We start from the raw sequence: 24,759 nt of genomic DNA on the forward strand, positions 1-24,759 counted from the left end.
CATGAGCGCATGTATAGGATGCTTTCTTTCTGGAAAGCCTTCAACCACAGCCTGATGGAAGTTTCATGCTTTAGTGGATAGAAGACGTCCAAATTTATGTTTAGGGGCATTTTTCATACAGCAACCTGCAGGATAATTTGTTTTCTGTACAATTTAATGTTGTCTGCTGTGATTAGTCACAAATACATTCATACTGATTGAAGAGTAGGTCTTTAAACATCCCATAAGGACATATAATCTATGATTTAGCTGTGAAATGAAATGAATGCTACTGTCTCTTTTCCAACGGCTCCTTAACCCTCACACTCCATTTGAGTACATGATCCTAGCTACAATTATCGCCAACTGCATCGTTTTGGCCCTGGAGCAGCATCTGCCTGCCAGCGACAAGACGCCCATGTCAGAACGCCTGGTAAGTGCTTCAACGTGCATCTATCTTTCTTTGACGTCACTTCTTGTAGACACAGAGCTTTTAACAGCCTGTCAGACAGATAGGGGAGTAATCAAAGGTGCCCTCCCCCTCAAGTTAAAGGGACAGTTGACCTTAAAATCAAATATGCTTATTTTTCCTCTCACCTGTGGAGCTGTTTATCAGTCTAGATTGTTTTGGTGTGAATTGCTTAGTGTTGAGATATCAGCTGTAAAGATGTCTGCCTTCTCTCCAGTATAATGGAACTAGATAGCACTCAGATTGTGGTGCTCAAAACGGCAAAAAAATACATTTGGAAAACCCAACAGCGATGTCTGTTTCCAGAAGTCATGACCTGGTTACTCAAGATAATCCACAGACCTTGTTGTGAGCAGTTTCATGTAGGAACTATTTTCTCTCTACCAAACTACACCTGCCAACCTTTTCAACCTGTAGAAGTGTGCATCTACTCATGGATGAGAGGCTTGTGCTTGTGCGTGAGATGTAAACATTAATGGCGTCCTCTTTGGCTGAGGTGTAGCTAGTAGCTAGCTCATTGGCGCTAGATGAGCTAGCAGTAGATGCACGCTTTTTTCTGCTAAGTGATACAGTTGGTGGGTGTGGTTCGGTAGAAAGAAGATAGTTCCTACATGAAACTGCTCACAACAAGGTCTGTGGGTTATCTTGAGTAACTGGGTCATGATTTCTGAAAAGAGACGTTGCTGTTTTTTTAACTTATCATACAATGGTTTATATGATATCTACTGAATCAGTGCCCCATGAATTACCTTATTCTTTATATTTTAAGTTTTTCAATTTAGCATGAACATCACAACCTATTCCCTTCTAAAAACCAACCAAAAAACAAACAAAAAAACAAAAAGAATCTATCTATTTTGTGACTCTCTTGTCACTAAGATATCTCAACCATTGTATCTGGACGTTACTTTTAGTTTACAATGGAGCCAGTACAGAATTTACAGTGAGTCCACGGTTGATAAAAGCAGTGTTTCTATATATATCTAATGAAAGGTTGCCAAATCTTTAAAAAGGCATCATATCTGTTTTTCAGGACGTACGTGATCTCTAGGGGCATACAAATAATAATTTCTGATGTCCATGTATGTCCATGTATATCGATAAATTTCGTAGAGTTGTGATTTAGTTTCAAATCTTTGACATTTCCTAGGAGAAAAAAATTATGTTACTCTTAATGTAAAGTCACATAGGTTAGATTTAGGCAAGTAAAGTTACTAAGAGTAGGTTTAGGAAAAGAAACATGGTGAGGACGTAGTTACCTTAAAATAACTCAAGAGTTCACTTGGTTTCCAACACCGGTTTCCTGGGGGAAAGTCCTGTCTTGTTTGACCAATCCACCACCTTAACTTACCTCCTTACATGGACTTTTGATCTTAATACTACTTTTCCCATCAGTACATTTAATATGTAATGGCAGTCTTCCTAATTACATGGGTTAACCTATAAGTGCAGTACTGCCCCATCATTGTGTGAGGTATATACAAATTATTGTGTATTACTTTTCATAGATAAATAGACGAACAGTGCATGAGAACAGCCTGATTTTTTTGGCGCTTTGAGCACCACAAACCAAGTGCCATCTAGTTGCATTATATTGGAGAGAAGGCAGACATCTCTACAGCTGATATCTCCAACACTTGGCAACTCACACTAAAACAATGTAGACTGATATACAGCACTACAGATAAGAGGAAAAATATGTATTTTTGATGTGTGGGGTGAACTGTCCCTTTAATAGTGTTTGCCTTTGTTTTCTTTTCCTCCATCTTGTATCTTGTAAGTAAGCAGAAACTCTCATTGAGCCATGCTGCTCCCCCAGCTTCTCAGTTTAAACCAACATTTGAACTGCGACAGTCATGTCGCATAGCTAAACAGTATCAGAGAAAAGCCAAAGAGACTGCTGCATGGGGAGGTCAGGTGGCACTTCCCGCCCTGTGTACCAGGGAGAAAAAAAAACAAACTCAGTAGCATGTAGCTTCATGGTTCAGCACTTTGCTCTTCTTCTTCTGGAGGGTGTTGTAGCTCAGGGGAGTTTGCCTTTAAATAGAGAGCCAGAGAGTGTTACAAAGAGCAACAGCTTGATGTGGAAACAGTCAATGAATTCCTCTCATATTCAGCCACCTGCTCCTGTTTTGAATGATCTCGGCGGCCACGATGCAAATTCATCGGCGAAGATGTTACAGCTAGGGAAACAAAAAGGTAGCACCTGAGAAAGTGATTAGAGTGGCTACACAAAGGAGAAAACAAGCATCCTCTCCTCCACCTCGAGGATGTAATACAACAAGAAGCCTTTTAATTAGAACAAGGGATCAGCTATTATTTATGAAGCTCTGTCAACAGAGTAGGAGGCGTGCTGTAAGTGGAGGCGATGATAGAAGCTGTTTAGTAAGAATATTTCAGATCCATCGCTGGTCTTTAGTGCGATGATCCTTGGGGATTTCTCTAGCTGTTTTCCGAAAGTGTATTTATAATTCAGGAGTATTTTAGATGTATGTATAATAGATGTTAACACAATACTAGTACAGACATTTATCCAGGCAGTCCTCTGGCTCCATCATTATGTAACACATTCAATTGTTTTCTTTTTGTTGAATCTTTGTATTGCATGCCAAAATGAATATACTGTATGACACATTGAATGCCTGTCGTTGAAATGTTGCAGGCTCCTACGGCTTCTCTTCTTGGAACAGCTTATCTGCTTCTCAACAACAACAAAAAAAACTGTCATTATTTTCCCACTGCAGCCTCCGCGCTTGATACACCGACTCTTGTCCAACATACATTATCTCTGGATGTTCACTGTAGTCAGCCAGTGTTATAGAAAAGGTCACATTTCTGATAGTGCTCAGGCCTGTCACACTGCTTTTATGTGATTATTTATGTTGTAGGCTGGGTGATGGTGGGGGTTGGGGACACTGTCTGTCAGGTTGTAGTATGCTGGGAGCGAGGGAGAAAAAAATCAAGGGGGAGAGAGGTTAGAGTAGGCGTGAGATATCTTCTGCTCATGCCCCGTACATTGCCCCAAGCTCTTGCAGATACTAATGGAGGCAAAGGAAAAAGTGTCATGTCATACACGCCTGATTCAGCTCCCTTACTCACAATGAGGCCCAGGGTTAAGCTGCCCTCACAGTGCAAATGATCAAACTATGACACACTGTTGATTGTTTGACACTTTTAGGGAATGATGCAGAGCGTTGAAATCAATCATGTGCAGTCATGTGTGTTGTGCGTATGCTCTCAGTGCCAAAGTGCTCTTTCAAACAGGAATGTCTTTGTCCTACTGGGATAATGTTGTGCGTTTGATTTGCCCTAATTTCACACTTGAGCAGCACTTTTACACCAGGTACCGCCCAATTCCACCATCAATGCTTCATGTTTGCCCTAATGTCACACCAGAGGGGCACTTGAATGGCTCAGGTGCCCCTTTGTTCTGTACACATGCCCTTCCTGTTACCTTAACTGCTATTATTTTTACCCCTATTGTTGGACCAAGAGGCCCCCAAGTGCCCTTATGGTTGCTTCAAGTGTCCGCCGATTCCATGCTGTATTTCTGGCATGGTTAATATCTGGTTCAGTGGAGTCTCAAGCCTGCTCATTTAATTCATTCAAAAATATCAAATAAAGTAATTAACTTCAATTGATTAGAGTAAATTTTAGGTAGGGTTAGGGTTCAGAGAGGTTGGCTAGAACCTTGCAGAAGAGAGCAGAGGTGTTCTCTGCCAGAGCACGGGGGAACCAAGCCAACCAGTGGGATACTTGAGTCAACAAGTGCTTGGATATTTGGGCCAACATGTCCTGATACCGATGGCATGGTGGTACTTGGCGAGCATTGTTCCCTCTGAGCAAGACGGTTCCTGGTTCGAATCCAGGGTGGGAGGCTTGAACCCCAGGGTGCGCAGAGTTGGCATGCTCGTCCCTTGTCAGAGTGGACCCTCTCCAGGTACTCCAGCTTCCCTCCACAGTCCAAAGACATGCTGGTTAGGTTAATTGGTGGTTCTAAATTGCCCATAGGAGCAAATGTAAATGTGTAAATGTGAGCATGAATGGTTGTTTGTCTCTATATGTCAGCCCTGTAATAGTCTGGCAGTCTATTCCAGGGTGTACCCCGCCTCTCACCCAATGTCAGCTGGGATAGGCTACAGCCATGGTTTCACATGGTTTCATATGGGCACCAAATATTCCCCCAGATGGGTTTACATTGGATTTAGTTCAAAGTCTGGTGTGTCTCATAGACATACCAAAGGGCGCTGGTATCACAGCCAAGGGGCGTGACAAAGCGTAAGTATCTGACAACCTGGGAATGAGATCACACTGTTTGGGCCAACCAGTGGGGTACCTGGGTCAAAGAAATTAGCCACGGAGCAAAAAAGAGGCCAAAGTACCCATTTAAGTTGGCCCAGTTTTCCTTCTGATTGGCCCCTGTTGTCCCTAAGTACCTCCCACTTCCATGCTTTATATTTGCTCAAGTTCCCTCTTGGTTGGCCCAAATTCTAACCTAGGAGGCCCAATTCCCCTCTTGTGCCCAAGTGGCCAGCCAGTGCCCATGCACTTCTGGTTGGCCCCAAAAGCCCCCACATGACCTTCTTTTTGCTCCAAGTCCCTTCCACTTCCATGCTTCATTGTACCCTGACGTCATGCAAGAGAAGTGCAAGTGCCTTTGTTGCTGTCACAAATACCCCACATATCAGCTCAAGCACTCCTGTTCTTTTGACCCAGTTCCCCTCAGGTTAGCTCAAGTACACCTCTCCTTGGCCCAGTGGTAACTTTGTTTGACCCAGGTACCCCACTATTTGGCCCAAATATCCAAGCGCCCCTCTGGTTGGCTTAGTTGCCCCAGTATTTAGCCAGAGAGCCCCTCTGCTTTTGCGAAGCCCTAGTCCCACTTGTATCAACTTCTCTGGTGTAACAATGACGCACAAATAAACCCTAACCCCTGCCTAAAATGTGCTACCATAAATTGAAGTTGGTTTATTTTAGATGTTTGAGGCCTGAGGCTCCACCATTGCCCTTAAGATCATGCTGTGTGTGTGAATATTTGTTTTCACTGTATTTACTCTCTTTTCATCTAAAGAAGAGGGCTCCACTCCCCGCACTTCTGTTCATGTTCCTGCAAGAAGTGAAAGGAGCCATCTTTCTTTCTTTCTTTCTTTTACTTACCCCCTCTCTCTCTTTCACTGAACGCTTCATTAACCACTCTCTGACCTCCAACAAAAAGAGCTTCCTCTGTCACTCTCATCCCCACTGTGATTCTCTCTGTCTCTCCGTAGGACGACACAGAGCCCTACTTTATTGGAATATTCTGTTTCGAGGCTGCCATTAAGATCATCGCCCTGGGCTTCGCATTTCACAAAGGCTCCTACCTCCGCAACGGCTGGAATGTAATGGACTTCGTGGTCGTCCTCACCGGGTGAGTCCCTCGCCCGCTGGGTGTCAGCTGCAGATGGAAGTCATCAGTGAGAGAGTGGTTTCTTTTGTGTGTATCTGTGAGCGCCTTGAGAGGGAGTGTAGTGGAATCACCTTCTTGCAGTTAGAGCGTCTGCCTACGAGCATTTGTCATTATTCAACAAGTAACACAAGCCTGTACAAGATGTGAAAGAGTGTCACAGTGAACATTTGTTGTTTTGGCCTTTCCACTTGTCCTTAGTTTCAACACTGTCACTGGACTACACTACATGGACATGCTATCCACATACTTTGTGGCTTCCAACTTTGTGGTGACAGTTTAAGGGAGGCCCTTTCTGTGCCTCAGTGCACACAGCCCGGGGCTGGATGCACAAAATGACTTAAGTTAAGATTTACCATAAAGTCAAAGTTAGGGTTTCCTTAAAAGAAAATTAGTTGCACAAAACACCCTTAAGTCTCTGCCTCAGGGTTTCCATAAAATGTTAACTTTCTAAGGTTTTCTCCTTATCTTAGTCTCATACTTAAGTGCCCGTACCCTACATCGTAGCCTGACATGCACCTCCCTAAAAATGTAACTACACCTCACGGCGATGCAGACCTCCTGCCTGTTTTTGGAGGCTGAAACCATTTCCGTCAACGAAATGAAGCTTTTATTTACTTTTATTTCACAGATGAGAAACAATAAATTGTGAAGACAGTATAGCCCCTCCAAAATAGCATTTTAAGTCTTGTGTGTGATTTATCCTGGCTTCATATGAGTAGAGGAAATCTCTGCTAGTTGCTAGGCTGGTGTATACAATGTAAAATGCCATAGGCTTGTGCTAATAACGTTAGCATGTTATATACAGTACAGGCCAAAAGTTTGGACACACCTTCTCATTCAATGCATTTTCTTTATTTTCATGACTATTTACATTGTAGATTCTCACTGAAGGCATCAGAACTATGAATGAACACATGTGGAGTTATGTACTTAACAAAAAAAGGTGAAATAACTGAAAACATGTTTTATATTCTAGTTTCTTCAAAATAGCCACCCTTTGCTCTGATTACTGCTTTGCACACTCTTGGCATTCTCTCGATGAGCTTCAAGAGGTAGTCACCTGAAATGGTTTCCACTTCACAGGTGTGCCTTATCAGGGTTAATTAGTGGAATTTCTTGCTTTATCAATGGGGTTGGGACCATCAGTTGTGTTGTGCAGAAGTCAGGTTAATACACAGCCGACAGCCCTATTGGACAACTGTTAAAATTCATATTATGGCAAGAACCAATCAGCTAACTAAAGACAAACGAGTGGCCATCATTACTTTAAGAAATGAAGGTCAGTCAGTCCGGAAAATTGCAAAAACTTTAAATGTGTCCCCAAGTGGAGTCGCAAAAACCATCAAGCGCTACAACGAAACTGGCACACATGAGGACCAACCCAGGAAAGGAAGACCAAGAGTCACCTCTGCTTCTGAGGATAAGTTCATCCGAGTCACCAGCCTCAGAAATCGCAAGTTAACAGCAGCTCAGATCAGAGACCAGATGAATGCCACACAGAGTTCTAGCAGCAGACCCATCTCTAGAACAACTGTTAAGAGGAGACTGCGCCAATCAGGCCTTCATGGTCAAATAGCTGCTAGGAAACCACTGCTAAGGAGAGGCAACAAGCAGAAGAGATTTGTTTGGGCCAAGAAACACAAGGAATGGACATTAGACCAGTGGAAATCTGTGCTTTGGTCTGATGAGTCCAAATTTGAGATCTTTGGTTCCAACCGCCGTGTCTTTGTGAGACGCAGAAAAGGTGAACGGATGGATTCCACATGCCTGGTTCCCACTGTGAAGCATGGAGGAGGAGGTGTGATGGTGTGGGGGTGTTTTGCTGGTGACACTGTTGGGGATTTATTCAAAATTGAAGGCACACTGAACCAGCATGGCTACCGCAGCATCCTGCAGCGACATGCCATCCCATCCGGTTTGCGTTTAGTTGGACGATCATTTATTTTTCAACAGGACAATGACCCCAAACACACCTCCAGGCTGTGTAAGGGCTATTTGACCAAGAAGGAGAGTGATGGAGTGCTGCGGCAGATGACCTGGCCTCCACAGTCACCGGACCTGAACCCAATCGAGATGGTTTGGGGTGAGCTGGACCGCAGAGTGAAGGCAAAGGGGCCAACAAGTGCTAAACGCCTCTGGGAACTCCTTCAAGACTGTTGGAAAACCATTTCAGGTGACTACCTCTTGAAGCTCATGGAGAGAATGCCAAGAGTGTGCAAAGCAGTAATCAGAGCAAAGGGTGGCTATTTTGAAGAAACTAGAATATAAAACATGTTTTCAGTTATTTCACCTTTTTTTGTTAAGTACATAACTCCACATGTGTTCATGTGTTATGTTTGGAAACATGTTTAGTATAGGACAGTTGTTTTGGTGGTGAACTTTGTGAGCTGTAATGGAGCCAAATTATGTAATGTTACCTTTGTTAAATGTTACTGTTGTCCCTGGCTTCATATGAGTAGAGGAAAAGTTTGCTAGCCACTATGCTAATTTATACAATGTAAAGTGCCATAGGCTTGTGCTAAAAACATTAGCATGTTGTATTTGTGGTGAAAATGTGTCCAGATAAAGACAAGCGCTTTGTCTGTGAATGCTGCGAGTTATAGTGAAGCTGATTTGTGTACTTATGTTTGAAATTGTTGCTATTAAGCCATGTTTAATGTGTGTTTTGAATCAACTAAACTTTACAGCCTTCACAGAAACCCCACCGCCGACTAGCGCTGTGGAGGTGTAACTGCAGAGTGAAACAGACACACCACCGCATGAGTATAAATGCTCACAATGGCGTAGGCAACGTGCACAGGCTAGGGTCTGCATAGAGCTGATGCACAAGTATAAATCCCACTTAACTGCTGTGCAAAAGACCATAGCAAACAAAGTGAGGGGAAAAAAAACATAAGGTACCTTTGACCCTATCTTAGTCGCAACATGGCCGCCTTTATGGCAGCTGGGAGAACCAAATAGATATGCTCAATGGTGAGCAATTGTTTTTACACTATAGATTTAACTTAAATTAATTTCTGTTGCAATTTCCTTCCACATGTGTTGTTTTCTTTTTGCTGTTGGCCATCAAATATACCTTTTGGTATGTGCCTCCTTTTATTGTAGTTCTCCAGAAGTATAATCTTTTCCTCCTCTGACCCATATGGTTTTCTTGTCTTCTTCTTTTCTTTTTGCCATTTTTCAAAATTATATATAGGCCAACTTTGTGAGGTGATAACAGGTATCACAAGCTTGAGAGTCTCCATGGAAACTGAAGAAATTTACCACTGTAAAATCTCTTTCAGTTCAGTAAATGCCTGTTTTTCCTTAACTAAGTAAACCTTTTAAGGGATTTTGTGCAACACCCTTAAGTAGTTCCCCAAGCTAAGCAGAAATTAGGCATTAAGTGTCATACTTGAGTGGAAAACTTGAGGTGTTTTGTGCAACTGTTCCTTGGTCCTTTTAAGAAGTGTTTTTCCAGCTTGATGTGGTTAAACTTGACTATTCTGCACAGACACTGTAGTTTTTGAATGTTCTAAAACCATGTTTAGGTGTTAGGGTGTCCACATGCTTTTGGCCTTACATTGCAAGACCGCATTCAGTTGATGATAATTTACAATTTAAGAAATACAGAAACTTTTGCGTCACATTGCCCAGACCGACTCAAAAGCTCCTGCAAAGCTAATGGACACTTCAATAAAGTGTTGTATTTGATATACGTGTCTCAGAAATAAGTACATGTTGGCAGTGCAAGTTATTAGCTAAGTGGACCCCAGAGTTGTGTGACAGATGCTTTTATAGTTCTTCTTGAGCAGCTGTTAGTGGTGCTCAGAGAAGAGTGGCTGCCCTGCAGGGAGGCTGTCAGGCTCTGGGGCTTTAGAGACTTGTAATGGCCTGTGTTTCTTATTATCAGAAAGGAGTCATGAAAAGTCAATGACAGAACAACGGTCAGGCCGATTGTTCCGCGGGATTACCGCTGGGATTTCAATTTAGGCAGCCTTGAATCTTTGTCTGGGAGGCAGTGAGATGTGACTTCACTGCTTTTAACTGTTGATGGAGAGCAGAAAGTTGTAAGCAGAAAGTTGGAGAAGGAGAGTTATTTCAAGTGAGTGTTTCAAGAGGTTTCGTGTGTTTTTATTTCAGTTTCAATTCCTTCTAACTGTAGATTTTATGTGTTTCCTGCTCCTGGCTTCAGCATAAGAATCCTTTTTTCCCTTCCTCTTTCCTTAAAGAGACAGCAATCATGTTGTCCTGTGGAGCTACTTATAGCTGGCATCCATTATCATTAACATACCCACCTGTGCGGTGGAGTCGTGTAAAATACACAAGCTGGCACATTCATCGTGGTCGGAGATTATCAGACAATTGTGAAATGTTGATTGGCTTGTCATGTTGACCCTGTCCTACTTGATGATAATTTATCTCATTTTCAGTGCCAAAGTGCCCTTTTAGCAATAAATCAACACAAATTGCTTCTGTCCAAATAGGACACATCATGTTGGCAGCTGAATAGCACGGTGCCCTTGCCTCATCTGAAGGTGCATCCTGATGGGACACTTGCTTAATTTTTGCCCTGTTGTCTCTAGAAATGTATTTTTCCCACGATAGGGACACTTGGTAGATTCACAGCTCAATGGGTCTCATTCATGAAACGTGAGCAGAAGGAATTTGTGTGTAAACTGTTCACAGACGGAAATTTACGTGCATGTCCGCATTCATCAATATTTTAGTAACTCTGATCTTTTCGTAGCTACTAACAAAATCTACTCCTGCTCCTGACCACTCGTAGTGCTTGTGTAAATTTAGTAAAGCACATAAATATTGCTTGTCACTATTGGAAATGACAGTTTTAATTCGTATTGCACTCTGTTATGTACACAATACACAGTTGCCTTTGAAACACGTAATCTAAACATGACAAAAATATTAAAAATATAACACATTTAGTTAAATTAGTTGGTAATTAGCAGCTTTAAGATCCAGATTAGGTTCATGATTGTGACTTATCTATGTAAATCGACTCAATAGATTACATGTTCTTTCTACATGTTGAATGATGATAATAAAAATATCCGTAAGGACAGCCGGATCACAGCCTCTTCGGCCTCGGTGCCTGGGTTCAGCAGGAGCAGCAGGTGGTGGAGCCACGAAGGAGCACACGCCAATGAAAAAATCTGATTTGAAAAATGTTTAATTTACGTTGTATTAAACAGAGCTTTAGGCTATTAAGATTCAAGTAATTTGAAGACGATGCATACAAACTGCTGTAGGTTATATGTTATCCATATCATTTGTTAAAATAAATGTTAAATAGCTCTACATTCCAACAGCCTTCACTGATTTAGAGTTTATCCATTACGCACAAAACATCTCTGGGTTCCCGTTCCCACTTCATTCAAAACCCCACAAATGAATCTTCTGTTTGTTTGGTGACCGCTGTATTTTTTGTGTGTGCTTATGCATTTCTTTGCCTCCAGTTTCATATCAAACCACTTAGCTTCACCTCTGACATGGTTCTTTGTACCACGGAGACAACATTAACAGCATGTGTTACCTCCCTCCAGGCCTTCTCTTTGCCTGTCCCTGTCACACCACTACTAACTGAAGAAAATAAAATGTTTTTTCTTGAGTCCACTTCACCCAAAATTATTTCGATCTCCGCTTCGGAAAAATTCTTTTTTCTTTCTCTCTCTTTCTTTTTTTGCGCCATGACTGAAAGGTCGACCGGATGCACCTACACCTCCTTATATGGTGGTCATTGGATATTCATGGGCGGGGATTTATGCTAATTGCTGATTACCGGGAGCGTGCTGTCACTTTACGATGGATTGGCATTCATGATCATACACACGTGTTTACGATCAAATCTGAGTTTCCCGCAGCGTTCCTGAATCTGGAGTAGGTTTTTAGTAGAGTAGGCTTTTATGTGCAAATCTACACACAGATTTATTCACTTTTCATGAATGAGACCCAATGTGTATTGCCCCATTTAAGTAAATGAGGGCAACAGTACAAAGAAGGGCTTCTTCCAGAGTCAACACCTTAAGAAGGTTCCTCACTGAAGCTTGGAAAGTGTTGAGCAACTCAATACTTACTCCCACTGCTTAATAAAACGTTTGATTTTTACTTTGATAAAAGTACAACAGTGCAGAAGCAATCCATTAATCCACTTGTAGAGCTTTCTTTAAGGGCTGGCTGCTGGCCAAACAGCTGACTGCTCCTGTAAATCCAGCCAGCTACATCAGTATTACCAGCGGTGAAAGCTGGGCTGACATTGTTTTCATCTTGTGAATCCGTGTGTGTGCGTGTGTGTGTGTCATCATGAGTTTCCTGTCGCAGATGTTTTGCTAAGTTTGTTTTATGTGAGTGTTGTGTTAAGTTTAATCCAAACTGTTGTGATTCGTCATGCCTGTACATTTTAGTGCACCGAGCAGTCCAGTGGGAAGGTGCAGAATTCCATCTGTGTCACCCGTAATGAGGGTATACAGTCAGGACGTTTACATGGACAGTTTAATTCCACTTTTAATTGGAATGAAAGGCCATTCCGATTAAAATTGGTCATGTAAACGGTCATTCCGATTGAAAATTAAATCCGATTAAAGGGGGTGGTTTATTCCGTTTGTCATTCCGAATGAAAGAATTTTGTGTGCATGTATATGCTCATTCCTCTTTATGTTCATTCCGGTCTTTCTGCGCATGCTCGTTTCCTTGCACTTCTGACGCGATGACGTATGTAGCTCGCATAGCAACAGGCTGAGATAGAGCAGTCGGACTCGTTGCACTCACCGGTTTCCATACGCCAAAGCACGGTCTTCTGTCTCCCTTCTTCGACCTTCTACCTATCTTCTCCTCCTCAACAGACGAAGCATTAGAAGAACAAGGTTGTTGTCGTACTGCTGCTTCAAGAATATAAGCAAAACAAGCCCGATAAAGGCACTAAGAACGGCGTCGTCAAGCATCTTGTTATCTGGAGCGAGGACTACAGTGTTTTCTTCCGGTAAACGTAAACATGTAACATCTGCCCCGCCCTCTATCCAATCAGAAACCTTCCCTGCCCCAAACCTTGCGCAGACCTGAATAAAGGCGATTAAACTGATCTCCCGTGTAAACCCTCATTCGGAATGAATATGTCCCATGTAAACTACATGGAAAGACTTTAATTCCGAATGATTTCTTTCAGATTTATTTCATTCTGAATGAGAAGCCATCATGTAACCGTAGCCAGTGAGTGCTAGACAGAGCACTGAGTGAAACAGCCCCACCCACATTTGCGGTGGAAACCCTAGGGTCTAGGTACCATGTCTGAAGGGTTACTTTTGGTTCCAAAGGTACCATACCGAAAGTGTTTGGTGGAAATGGGGCTTATGAATGTGTGTGTGAGGTCAGCTGAGAGGTTGTGTCCTGCTGCGTAGAGAGTGGACAGTCGTCTCCAGTGTTCAACAAATATTAGCAGAATAATTGCTACTTCGGAAAACACTGGCGGCAGCAACTTGACGAGTATTGATGAATAAGCATTAAAAAGTCCACTGCATTTTCCATATACACTACAGAAATGTTTATGGGCTGAATTAATGAACAAATGACTGAATGAATTTCTCTTTATTTACATTTCTCCTTTTTACTGCAGAGCCATCAAGAGGCATCACAAACACACACTAAAACAGGCACTGTTGTCAAAGTAACAGACCTATGTGATTTATGAGGAAAATGTTTGCTATGCCTCGGCCTCATACTGTCATTTTACAGTTTAAAATTCCTTAGAACACACACAGGCTAGATAAGACATGGGTTAAAAACATGTTTCCTCCTAAAAAGTATTTATTTTCGCTGAATAAGAGTGTCTTTATGGCTGCATTATATGAGAAAAATATGCAATAACATTGTTAAATATCTCAATAAGAATATTATCTGTGATAAATTAACAAACATTAAAGTGTACTCAGTTGTGCCTTTCTGTTGCTTTCAATATCCTGCTAAAATACAATAGATTGCTTGTTGAATTTAGAAAATGACAGGACTTTTTTTCCAATATTCTTTAATAAAACAAATTGAACACTGAAGTGGACACAAAAGGCACCAATAAAAAGAACACTCACACTCTCTGTCAACTAACTCAGAAAATCCCTGAGTGCAACATCACAGTCTTTTACGATGCAATGTGTTTATTTAGCAAGTTGACATTGTGATGATGATAAAAAACAATACATAGTGCAGCTGTAAGTACATTTATGTTTCTACAGTCAATACAAACAATACATTAACCATCATTGTTGCATGTCCTGATAAAACTTACAGTGAAGGCGTAAATAAAGAAATAAAAAAAATCAATATGGTCTAATGATTTAGTCAGGAATAGGAGTGGTTTTAAATATTAATAGCATTTACAGACTGTGTGGGCTAAAATTCCCATTTACAATAATTTACAACATGTTTACAATCAGGTAGGCAAACTCATTAAGTTCTGCAATAATTAGAATCACTGTATATGATGAATGATGAATGAAGGAAAGGTGGTATTAGAGTGTAGCAGAGACAACAGATTTGAGATTTTATGGCCAAACATTTTTCTTTGGGTGGGGACTAGTCTTGCTCACCAGACCTTTCTCAAGAAAAGAAAGGTCTGGCTGGGCCGACTCTCACTTTTAGATTGGAGAAAAAAAACGCCCCGGCTGCTTGTATTTCTTTCAATCAATCATAATCGTTCTGGGCGGTGCCACAGCAATGGTGCGCTTGCAAAAATATTGCCGGGGGGAAACAGGTTTTGGTGTAACACGCCCACAAAAATATCGCCTACAGGACGCGAACCATGGCAGAAAAATGGCTACATCCTGCAAGATCAAACACCGCAAAAGTTAGTAAAGGACGTGTTGAAAACGGTTGAAAACTGCTACACAACCGGAGGTGGTAGGGCGGGATTTCAGTGGTGGCTCGTTCCGCCCAATGAGAGGCTGATCTATGCAGCGAACTTCCGCCCACTCAGACTAGGTGGGGACATACCTCCAGACTACTTCCCCTAGCTGGCTACTTTTTCCCACTGCATGTCCTTGTGGAGCGCCTTGCACTTGTAAAATTTGCGAGTCACTCATATCACGTGAGAAATGTGTCTGTGTCATCCATGTTAACTTGATGCTGATAACTGTCCCTCTTGCTTTTGCTACCTTCATGAGCAGAGAGATATTGTCCCGCCTTGGTGCTGTGTGATATCCAGATTGGGTTTGTGCTGTAAATAATGACTGTTTCAGTAAGTCAATAAACAAATGAGTCAAGAGGGATATTGAGTGAGGAGCAGAACAAAGATGGCAGAGAGGTGGTGACCACAAGTGTTTGATGTGATGAGAAAAGCAGACAGATCAAGATGAAGAGAGGGGAGAGGGTAGATGGGGATAAATCACCACAGTTCCTTTGAATTACTTTGTAAATAAAGATTAGAACTTGATATTACTCTTCATGCATCACTCAGAAAGCTGCTGTTCACATTTAAAACATTTCTTCTTCTGTTTTGAGCCACAGCCAGATGCCTTTTCTCTTCTTCTTTCACACTAGTGTTTGGAGCTGTGACTGGATTTAATGTTCCCCTGCAATACTTACACAGCGGTAGAATTCATGTGTGGAAGATGAAAGAAGGCGTTCTGTAAATGTAAGGCTGAGATCACACAGAGGCACGTTGCTCGGAGCCAAACACTCAAATTCCTCTATGTTCATGCAGAGAGGCGCACCAGCTGCTTTCAGTGCCACGCGAGTTGCAATACAAGACTGTTGCTTAGCATTTTGCTGTGCACTTTGGCTCATTTTTTTAATCGTTAGTATGTTCTGATTCATACTGAGGTATTTATTTAAGATAATCTAAGCAGATGATGAATTCCAAAGGCTGTATCTGATCATTTACAGGCTGACATGGATCTAAAATCCACTTTTTGTTTGAGTTTTTCTTCTCTTCAGAAGCTGAAGCCGGAGAAATAGCTCTTCAGTTTTGGCTACCCATTGCTGACACAGCTGGATACAAATTAACCATTATGTTGTGTACGTGTGTCTCCATTTGGTTGCCAGGCAACCGCAGCAGATAATGTGCCTCCGCGTGATCGGGGGTTTCTGTGTGTATGTGTGACGCTCTGTTTGCTTTGTGCTCGACATGCTCCTGCGGGATTTGGAAGGGGTGGGAGGGGGCGTAAGGTGTACTGGCCGGCTCACTGGGTCGCGGCAAAATCTGATCCTTAGAGAAATCGTCCTGATGACAAGTGATAAAAGACGGAGGAAACATTTAAGCATGTCCTCAGATTTCCAGCCTCCCTTAGTGAAGTTAAGAGGATTAAACTTTACTGCACACCTGGGTGTTAAAATCTGTGTCTGCTCTGTCCTGTGTCATCCACAGAGAGACCGAGCAGCCTGCAGGCAGGAGTTAGTGATCGTGATTAGAGTTAAGTAAAGTATAAAAGATGAAATGATAACTCAGAGGAAATACTTTGAGCAGCAAGAGAATAAGAGGCGAGAAACCCACAGGCGAACGTTAGCACGACGACAGCTGGATGTTATCGATTGATGCATGAATGATTGATAAAAAATTATTTTATAAATGCTGGGTGATCAATCAAAAGTGACTGGTGAGGGTTTTTATTGATCCCGCCAGTCAGAAATCTAATTTAGGAAACACTGTGAGAAGATGTGATTGTGGCTGCTACAAGAGGGGAAATAAATAACGCTGCTTTGTTTGAAATTAAAACATATTCAGTTCTGCTTTATTATATCACTCAGGTCAATAACATAACTTACCTCTTTTCCAATTTGCTAAGAATCAGTATTAGTTCTTTGCCTGTTGCATAATTCCAGTGCTCAGTCCTCAAGATAATTATGTCGATACAGCCATCCAATCCTAATGAAAGGATCTAAATGATAGTGTAGCTGGAGGCAGAGGCAGACCTTTAATCTGTCCTGATCAGACATTAGGAGCCCCTAATAACAGAATAAATCTGCTCGGGTTGCCAAAGGCCTAATCAATAGAACGCCGAGCGGGCCAGCCCAGGAACACTGCGCCCTGATGAGAAGCCAGACACGTCCAATCACCCGCTGAGCTCGACAGCGTCTGTGACATGAAGAGACTGGTTGAGAAGCCTGTGATACTTTGAAAACCATTTTCTCTTCTGGAGCATTAAGGTTTGCCGGTATGAATCATGACTCAGTGGCTAAGAATTAAATTAAAAAGTCTAAAGAAGAAAGGGATTCAATGATGCTCACATTTGTTCTAATTTCAGAGGGCAAATGCAAAAGGAGTCAATTTAAGTTTTCTCAGCCAGGAGCTGGGAGAACCACGTCAGCTAACACTTTTTAGAGAGTGTAGAAAAGTGGTTTCTTACATTTTGAAATGTTGCTAATATTCAGAAAGCCAAGGAAGTGATAAATAACACTTTCTTTCCATGGCCATGGAGAGTAATCAATCGGGATTGGCAGATTTTAATATCGTCTGTGGCTCTGGAGAAGCTTTGTGGAGTCTACTGAAGCGGCATCACCTGGGTATTTCAGTTTGGGCTCGGAGACAACAAAATAAGGAAACTTGTGTGACAGTGTTGGGGATGGAGTTGGACGAAGGATAGGTGCAAACCAGAGAGACAGGAGGCAGGGTCTAAGGAAAGGACTATCATGGTGAATTGTGGGAAGTGTCTTGACCCCCAGTGTCATGGACGCACAAATCCCAAAGAAACAAAGAATCCTGCACATTGTCCGTCAATGTTTTGGTCCTGATGAAGTTGCCTTATGAAGATTTGATGAATGAAACGTCATAAACAAAGTGACATACAGAGTTTTTGATCACACTAAGAGCCCTGTCTTACACCCGGTGCAAAGTGGTGCACGGCGTAGCGCAACTGTCACCGCAAGTTTCAGACTGACATAGTTGTCATTGTCACAGCCAGCTTCTATGTTGTCTAAGTATCTTGCGCCCATCTGTGCGCCCATGGGCGTGTTGGATATTTTGAGGTATTGTTTTTTTGACGCAACAGAAGGTAATTGCACCATTGACCAACAAAAACCTGGTCTGAAGTCAGTGGTGCAGTATTTGTTTGCCATTTAAAGGGCGGCCCTTTGTTTGTTCTGTTGGAGGAATATGCAGCAATCACATTGATGAGACATTTTGTTGTTTGTTTCACTGAATAAAGCATCTGCTGTTCTGACATCTCAGTACGCCTATAAGAATTACAGCTTATTTTTTCATCAATGCATCCCCATTAGGAGGGACGATGTGCCCATTTACGCACGAGACGCAGCTTAACTTCATTTTTTATTTCAGAAGCTAAAAGTTTAGTTCTCTTTCCTCTGTCAAGTTTAAAACTACAGCCATTAGTTTTGCTTCTTAAATACCTAACGCTATTTGTTGCAGTGACATTAGGGCTGTCACTGCATTACTCTCAGCTTCTCCAGTGCACCCCTTGCAAAAGTATCTGAGTTTTAAAGGGAAAAGGAGATGAGACTCTGATTGGTTGAAATAATATTGCACCCAAAACACACCTATGATTAATTAAAGGACTAAGTACGACCATTTGCCCCTTGTGCCTCACTTTATGCACTGTTTAACTAGCAAAATGGAGTTGGACACGCCCTTAATTTACTTATGCCATACACTTTAGATCAGTGGTTCCCAACGGGTCCAGCCACGGCATCCAGATTTTTTCTTAGTCATTAGTTCAAGGTCCACACAGTTTAATATATTCAGCATCGTGCTTTTCTCTGTCAAGTAGCTGTCTGTTAGTCACTCACTCTACAGCAGGAAACGGCACTTCAAAATAAAAGCTTTGTGCTGGAAATTCACTGTACTTAAAAATAAATAGTATTTTTTACAAACTTGACACATTTGTGAGTCCCTTTTGGTCCATTAAGGTTGGACCAGTAACCCACTTTTGGACCGAGACCCACCAGTTGGGAACCACTGCTTTCGACCATGTGCTATAGATAAATAGGACCCTTAGACTTTATGATGTACAAGAACATTTTTGAAACTGTGACATTGAAATGCAATGCTAAATGGCTGTAGTAATCTCAGTAGATACATCCACATCTGTAGTGTTACTAATTGGCTATTACCAAGCTTCTCACATGTGAAGGAATAACAATTTGCATTTTATTTATTTGTTCTATATGTGTAATTATTTAACAAGGGCAGTGCAGGTACACACTGCTACATGAGGAAGAGAAATGCAGCAGATGTAATATAATGTATTAAAGGCTTTTAAGGGTAAAGCACACTGTGTGCATATGTATATTCATGTCTCTATTTGTTTTAACTGTATGCAGTGGCAGATGCGACGTGTGTTTGCATTGTGCAGTGGAACGCTACATTTATTGCTCGCCTGGCTGCTGCTCCTTTGTCATTAAACACTATGATCAGTTTAGAGATTCGCTCAGGAGCAAGGCCATTTATGCACTTACTGTACATATATGCTTTTACAAAGAGGACATTTAGAGATTCTCAGTCATTTGGGTAGGATATTAAAAGAGGCCAAAGGCACGGTACACAGCCGGATTTACATCAAGCTCAATACAGAATTGATGTGTTTAATGTTTGGAATAAATGTACTGCTACTAATGTAATATGTGCACTTTATATACGTCTAAATGTTTTGTTGTTAATGTCTGTGAGTAACATCTGAATGGCTCAGTCCTTTTAACCTCCTCTGCCTCCTGGCCTTTGATTGCTGTTATTGACCGAAGCCTCAAATGGCCTTTTACTGCCCGTGCAGACACTATGGCAACCGCAATCTACGACTCCCGGCTGAAGTCACAAAGAACAATAATCCCACTGTCATCTCCAGGGAAACAAAAGCCAGGGCAGTTGTTTTTATTTATTTATCTGTATGTTTGATTTACGAGCCCTAAGTGGCCAGGGCAAGAGTCGGCGCTTGTGTCGACTTCAAAGTTTTGATTTCCTTTCATGTGCCTCTCGGGCGACGGGGGCTACCACAATGGGAGACCTCAAAGTGTAGTCGCAGACACTACAGAGGTTGGGTCACTTTAGCTTATGCCTGCGCCCGGTTGCATGAATAAATGTTCCCTTTGAAGGTCTGCCAAAATGCTGCTGTCTGATCATCAGCTCGGTCTGACAGTCCGGGCCTTGCTGAAGTTACAGGTGTGCTTGATATGGACTGGCTTTGTGTCTGTGACTATACACTGTGTGTGTTATATATTACTACACTGCAGATCTGCTCTTGTAAAAGCTGCATTTGTCTTGAATCCCGTATCAAATCTGTTTCTGAATATTTTAAGCTGTGCATGGCTCTATGGACGGCAGTGACAGTCTGTCAGTCTACAATATTAGCACAAACTGAAGTATCTCAGCAACTACTGGATGGATTGCCATGGAATTTTGCACAGGCATTCACTGTCCTAATGAATTCTAATGACTCTGGTGATCCCAGATTTTTTTTTCTGTCTTCAAATGACATCACCAGTGCAAGATGGCAGAAGCCCTATACAGGATAATTTGGCTTAATTTTTGTACAGTGGAGATGCGTTGTGCATCTTAATATACATTCATTGTTGTGAACATGTTAGCATGCCAGTGTTAGCATTTAGCTCAGACAATCACATTGCCTTAAGCGGGATTTATGCTACTGCATTGACGCAGAGCCTTCGCCATAACTCATGTCGTAGCCTGACGTGCACCTCCTTAGAAACACATGTTGCTATTTTTGTAAGCTGAAACCATTTAACTAAGTGGAAACGAAGCTTTTATTTACCTTATTTCACAAATAAGAAACAATAAATTGTGAAGACAATAAAGTCTCCACAAAAATAGCATTTAAGTCTTGTGTGTGATTTATCCTGGCTTCATATGAGTAGAGGAAAAGTCTGCTAGTCACTAGGCTAATTTATACAATGTAAAATGCCATAGGCTTGTGCTAAAAACATTAGCATGTTGTATTTGTTTGGAAAACGTGTTTAGTATAAGCCAGTTGTTATGTTGGTGAATGTTGTGAGCTGTAATGAAGCTGAATTTTGTAATGTTACCTTTGTTAAATGTTGCTGTTGTCCCTGGCTTCAAATGAAGAGAAGAAATGCCATAGGCTTGTGCTAATAACGTTAGCATGTTAGATATGTTTGGAAAATGTGTTTAGTATAAGACAGTTGTTTTGGTGGTGAACTTTGTGAGTTGTAATGGAGCTGAATTATGTAACGTTACCTTTGTTAAATGTTGCTGTTGTTCCTGGTTTTATATGAGTAGAGGAAAAGTTTGCTAGCCACTAGGCTAATTTATACAATGTAAAATGCCGTAGACTTCTGCTAAAAACATTAGCATGTTGTATTTGTGGGGAAAATGTGTCCAGCAAAAGACAAATGCTTTACCTGTGAATGCTGCGAGTTATAGTGAAGCTGATTTGTGTACTTGTGTTTGAAATTGTTGCTAGTAAGCCATGTTTAATGTGTGTTTTAGGTGTGTTTTGAATCAACCAAACTTTACAGCACTTCACAGAAACCCCATCACTGACTAGTGTTTTGGAGGTGTAACTGCAGAGTGACACAGACACACCACTGCACAAATATAAATGCTCATAATGGCGTAGGCCACGTGTAGGCTCTGCATAGAGCTGACGCACAAGTATAAATCCACCTTTAGTATCATGGGCATATTGAGAAAAAGTACAACCTCACAGAGCCACTATCATGGCTATATACTGTCAGTCCTGTTTTAGTTCTCTGTGATGTTTCTCCACACCACTTTTGCTTTTATTTGACTTTTTGTGTTGGATAAATGTTGTGAGCAAGGAATCTTTGATGATGCATTTTGCAGTCTTTTCATCTACTTGTGTGGAGCGTACCCACACTCTGGAACAGCATAAGCACTCTGCCATGTTCAGTCAGTCAGTAAACATCTGGATCTCAGTTTGAGTTTCCACACAGCTGTTTAATGTCACCAGTTACAGACGGTACAGTATGAGACAAAGGAGCTTAGGGAATTCTATTTTACAAAATCACTACCTAAATATTTTGTATATTGGTCTTTGCTAATAAAAAAGAAAGAAAGACATTTGTTGGACTTAGAATTTATCAGGGTAATTACAAATTTGGTCATATTTTTGCAAATGGGCATAAATTCTGTTGGTGATTAAACAGAGAAAACTATCCTCTGGATTCAAAGTTACTTAAGGAAAAGGAGAGAAATCTGGGCGTGTATGTGAATAGTCATTGTCTGTTCGTTACTACTTAACACCCTGCACTCAGGACGCAGCTGAGTGAGGATACAGGGCAGAACCCTCCTGTTCCAAATTTGACCTCAGCAGGGTTGGAGCACCTGCCAAAAATTATAATACTGAGAAACAGTATGTGCTGCATACCTAGATCTCACTAATTAACTTGGTAACACAATGTTATTATCACCAACAGAGCTTTCCTCTCACTGATGTTATTGATCCTTTGCTCAGTATCTGCTCTACTGTCAGATGTGGTCAGTGGTTTTTGTGTGTGTGTGTAGTGCTTGTGTTCTTGGTACAGGCTGTTCTGCTTCACGTCTTCTAGCCAGTTAGCGATCCCCTCAGTCAGCGAACACAGTGTGCTCTGTGAGGCCCGCTGAGTGTTGCTGATGCCGATGCCATGTCGTCCGCATTAAAGCAGACTGATACCAGCTCTGCTCTGTCTGTCGGTGGCTGTGCAACAGCTCCAGCAGCGGGGAGGGAGCCCAGTCAGCTTATTCTCTTCCTGCTCACGCCCACACATTGATGTGGTCAGGAATACAACACAGAAGTGAAGCCGCAACCAGCAATTATTTGAGATTTTTAACCAAACTGTTGCCAGTTTTTGGGATTTATTATTGCATAATATCTCAGAGCTCAAGGTGACTTTAAATAACTTCTTTTGTCCACAAAGTCAAGTAATAAAAAGAAAAACCAGCAAATCAGAGAACCATACACTACATTTTAGCTTCAATAATGACATAACCAATTATCAAAATTGTGAATTAACTTTCTGCACACTGAATATTCACCTAACTACAGAATAAAAGCTTTGGACTTGACAGACGAAACACAAGGATGAGATATATCATGAGTAGATAGAAAGATTATAGTTACAGCAAAGGTAAAGACAGTTTTAAGAGAATAAAATATAAGCGAAAGCAAAGCATATTAACAGGCTTTCATCACTGTGTTAGTAAACTCATTAGTGGGGTTTCCATCCAAATGTATCGAAATTTTTGAGCGAATTTTGTGAAATTGTGCACAAGAAAATGCAAATTTATGCCCGTTTCCATTCGTTATTGTTTTGCGATTATTGGCAGTCAACAGGAAGAGCAGTAGGTGGCGCTTCTCGTGAAAAATGAGCAAAATAAAAACACCCCCGTAAAAGAAGAGTGCGCCATGAGATGACATCAAAAGAGCGTCTTATGCCCACTGTAAACAACAACACACTCAACTATTGATTGAAACCCCACTATTGACATCATTTTATGTAGCAGCAGATTTGGCTGTTATCAGGGCATTAAATTATCAGTGGTAATAGGTGTAATAGATATAGGTTAGCAGGGGCCTGCCACACCTACCAGAAGGTCATTATCAGGCCATGAAATGATTCCTATATGACACCAACATTTACGCCAAATCATGTTAGTTTTTCTAAGCCCAGCCAAGTTGTTTCGGTGCCTAAACCCTAAAGAAAGTGAAAGTGAAAGATAAAATTGGTACCAGACATTGAATGGGCTGATAACAGCCTTCTGAACCTGCCAAAAACCCATATCCATGAGGCTATAACCACAGATAACGGCCATTTAATATGCTGATAACAGAACCTGCAATAGCTGTTTCTAGGAGCAGTTAAGGCTTTCCATTCGGATCAGTATGTTATTCCTGTTAGTCGACTTTAAACAACCTGTGCACTGAGCTGCCTCCATCTTATTAACATTTGATTTCTGGCAATTTTCTGTTGCCTTCTTTTGGCTCTGGCACAGAGAGATGACGTCCCTGCTCTTAATCCTCCAACAGAGCTCCAGAAGACATCTGTCAGTCAGTTCAACACCAAACCTATACCAAATCTAACCTGTTAGCTTATTAGTTGCCAGTCATGACCATCAAACCCATCACATCATGTTTGTCTCATTTATTACCTACCTGCTCCAGCAGCAGTCAAAGTTAGGGAATTAGCACACATTACGTAGCTTACATTAGCGAGGAGACAGGAAATGATAGGGGAGAAAGGTCCTGAATGACATGCAATAAAGAATGACAGCAGGCAGTGAATGCTGTGGCCCAGTGTTGGCACCTTAACCCCCACAACTCCAGGGCACATAGGCGCCTAAGCAATGAAGCAAGCAAAGCAGCTGCACCCCCACTGTTAGTTTGAGGGAGCAAACGTGTTTTTGCATCCCCACTCTTTGATTATACAACTATTAAAAAACATTAAAGCTAGTTTTCTTCAAAAATAGTTATATCAGGAAATTTCACATGTAGTATTTGTATTAAAAATACATTTCCAGTCCTAACAAAGACCATTTTCTCAAATGAAGTCCGCACAATGTCCAAAGAATCAGGTCAGGACATGCTGAGATGCCCTTTCACACATGTAGCACACAACAGGAGATTTTCTATGTCAGACACATTCTTACTTACTGGGAATACTTCCTGTGGTTTAGGCGAGGCGTGCAGGAGGCAGGACATGACGCACAAAGCATGTTGTGCTTTAAATTGTGCGTTTTTAATCTGTTCATCAGAACTAAAACAGCTTTTTATTTAATAAGAAATCACAGGAAGTCCTCTGTCCCATTAGTGCTAGCTTCACTGCAGAGCATCCAGGCTCAGTCAAAACAATACTGCGGTCAAACCAAACCAAAGATATAACCCAGTGCACAGTATAGGGCAGGTGGATTTTTTCTTGATATATTTCTCATCAGATTATGACCTCATTCTCATAATACTAA

The 24,759-nt window shown here is 41.5% G+C and overlaps 1 protein-coding gene across 5 annotated transcripts in view; it reads left to right on the plus strand.

The window, feature by feature from the left end:
- The first annotated feature begins 311 nt into the window (after positions 1-311).
- The window catches only part of cacna1bb (calcium channel, voltage-dependent, N type, alpha 1B subunit, b), a 250,495-nt gene continuing 226,047 nt past the window's right edge, over positions 312-24,759 (plus strand). For all 5 annotated transcript variants that reach the window (XM_078162190.1, XM_033647132.2, XM_078162191.1 and 2 more), the window contains exons 1-2: positions 312-412; positions 5,716-5,855. In XM_078162190.1, the coding sequence (XP_078018316.1) occupies positions 320-412; positions 5,716-5,855 (233 nt within the window). In that variant the 5' untranslated portion in view covers positions 312-319. The remainder of the gene's footprint in view (positions 413-5,715; positions 5,856-24,759) is intronic.

This window comes from Epinephelus lanceolatus, chromosome 19 (assembly GCF_041903045.1).
Source record: "Epinephelus lanceolatus isolate andai-2023 chromosome 19, ASM4190304v1, whole genome shotgun sequence".
NCBI lineage: Eukaryota > Metazoa > Chordata > Actinopteri > Perciformes > Serranidae > Epinephelus > Epinephelus lanceolatus.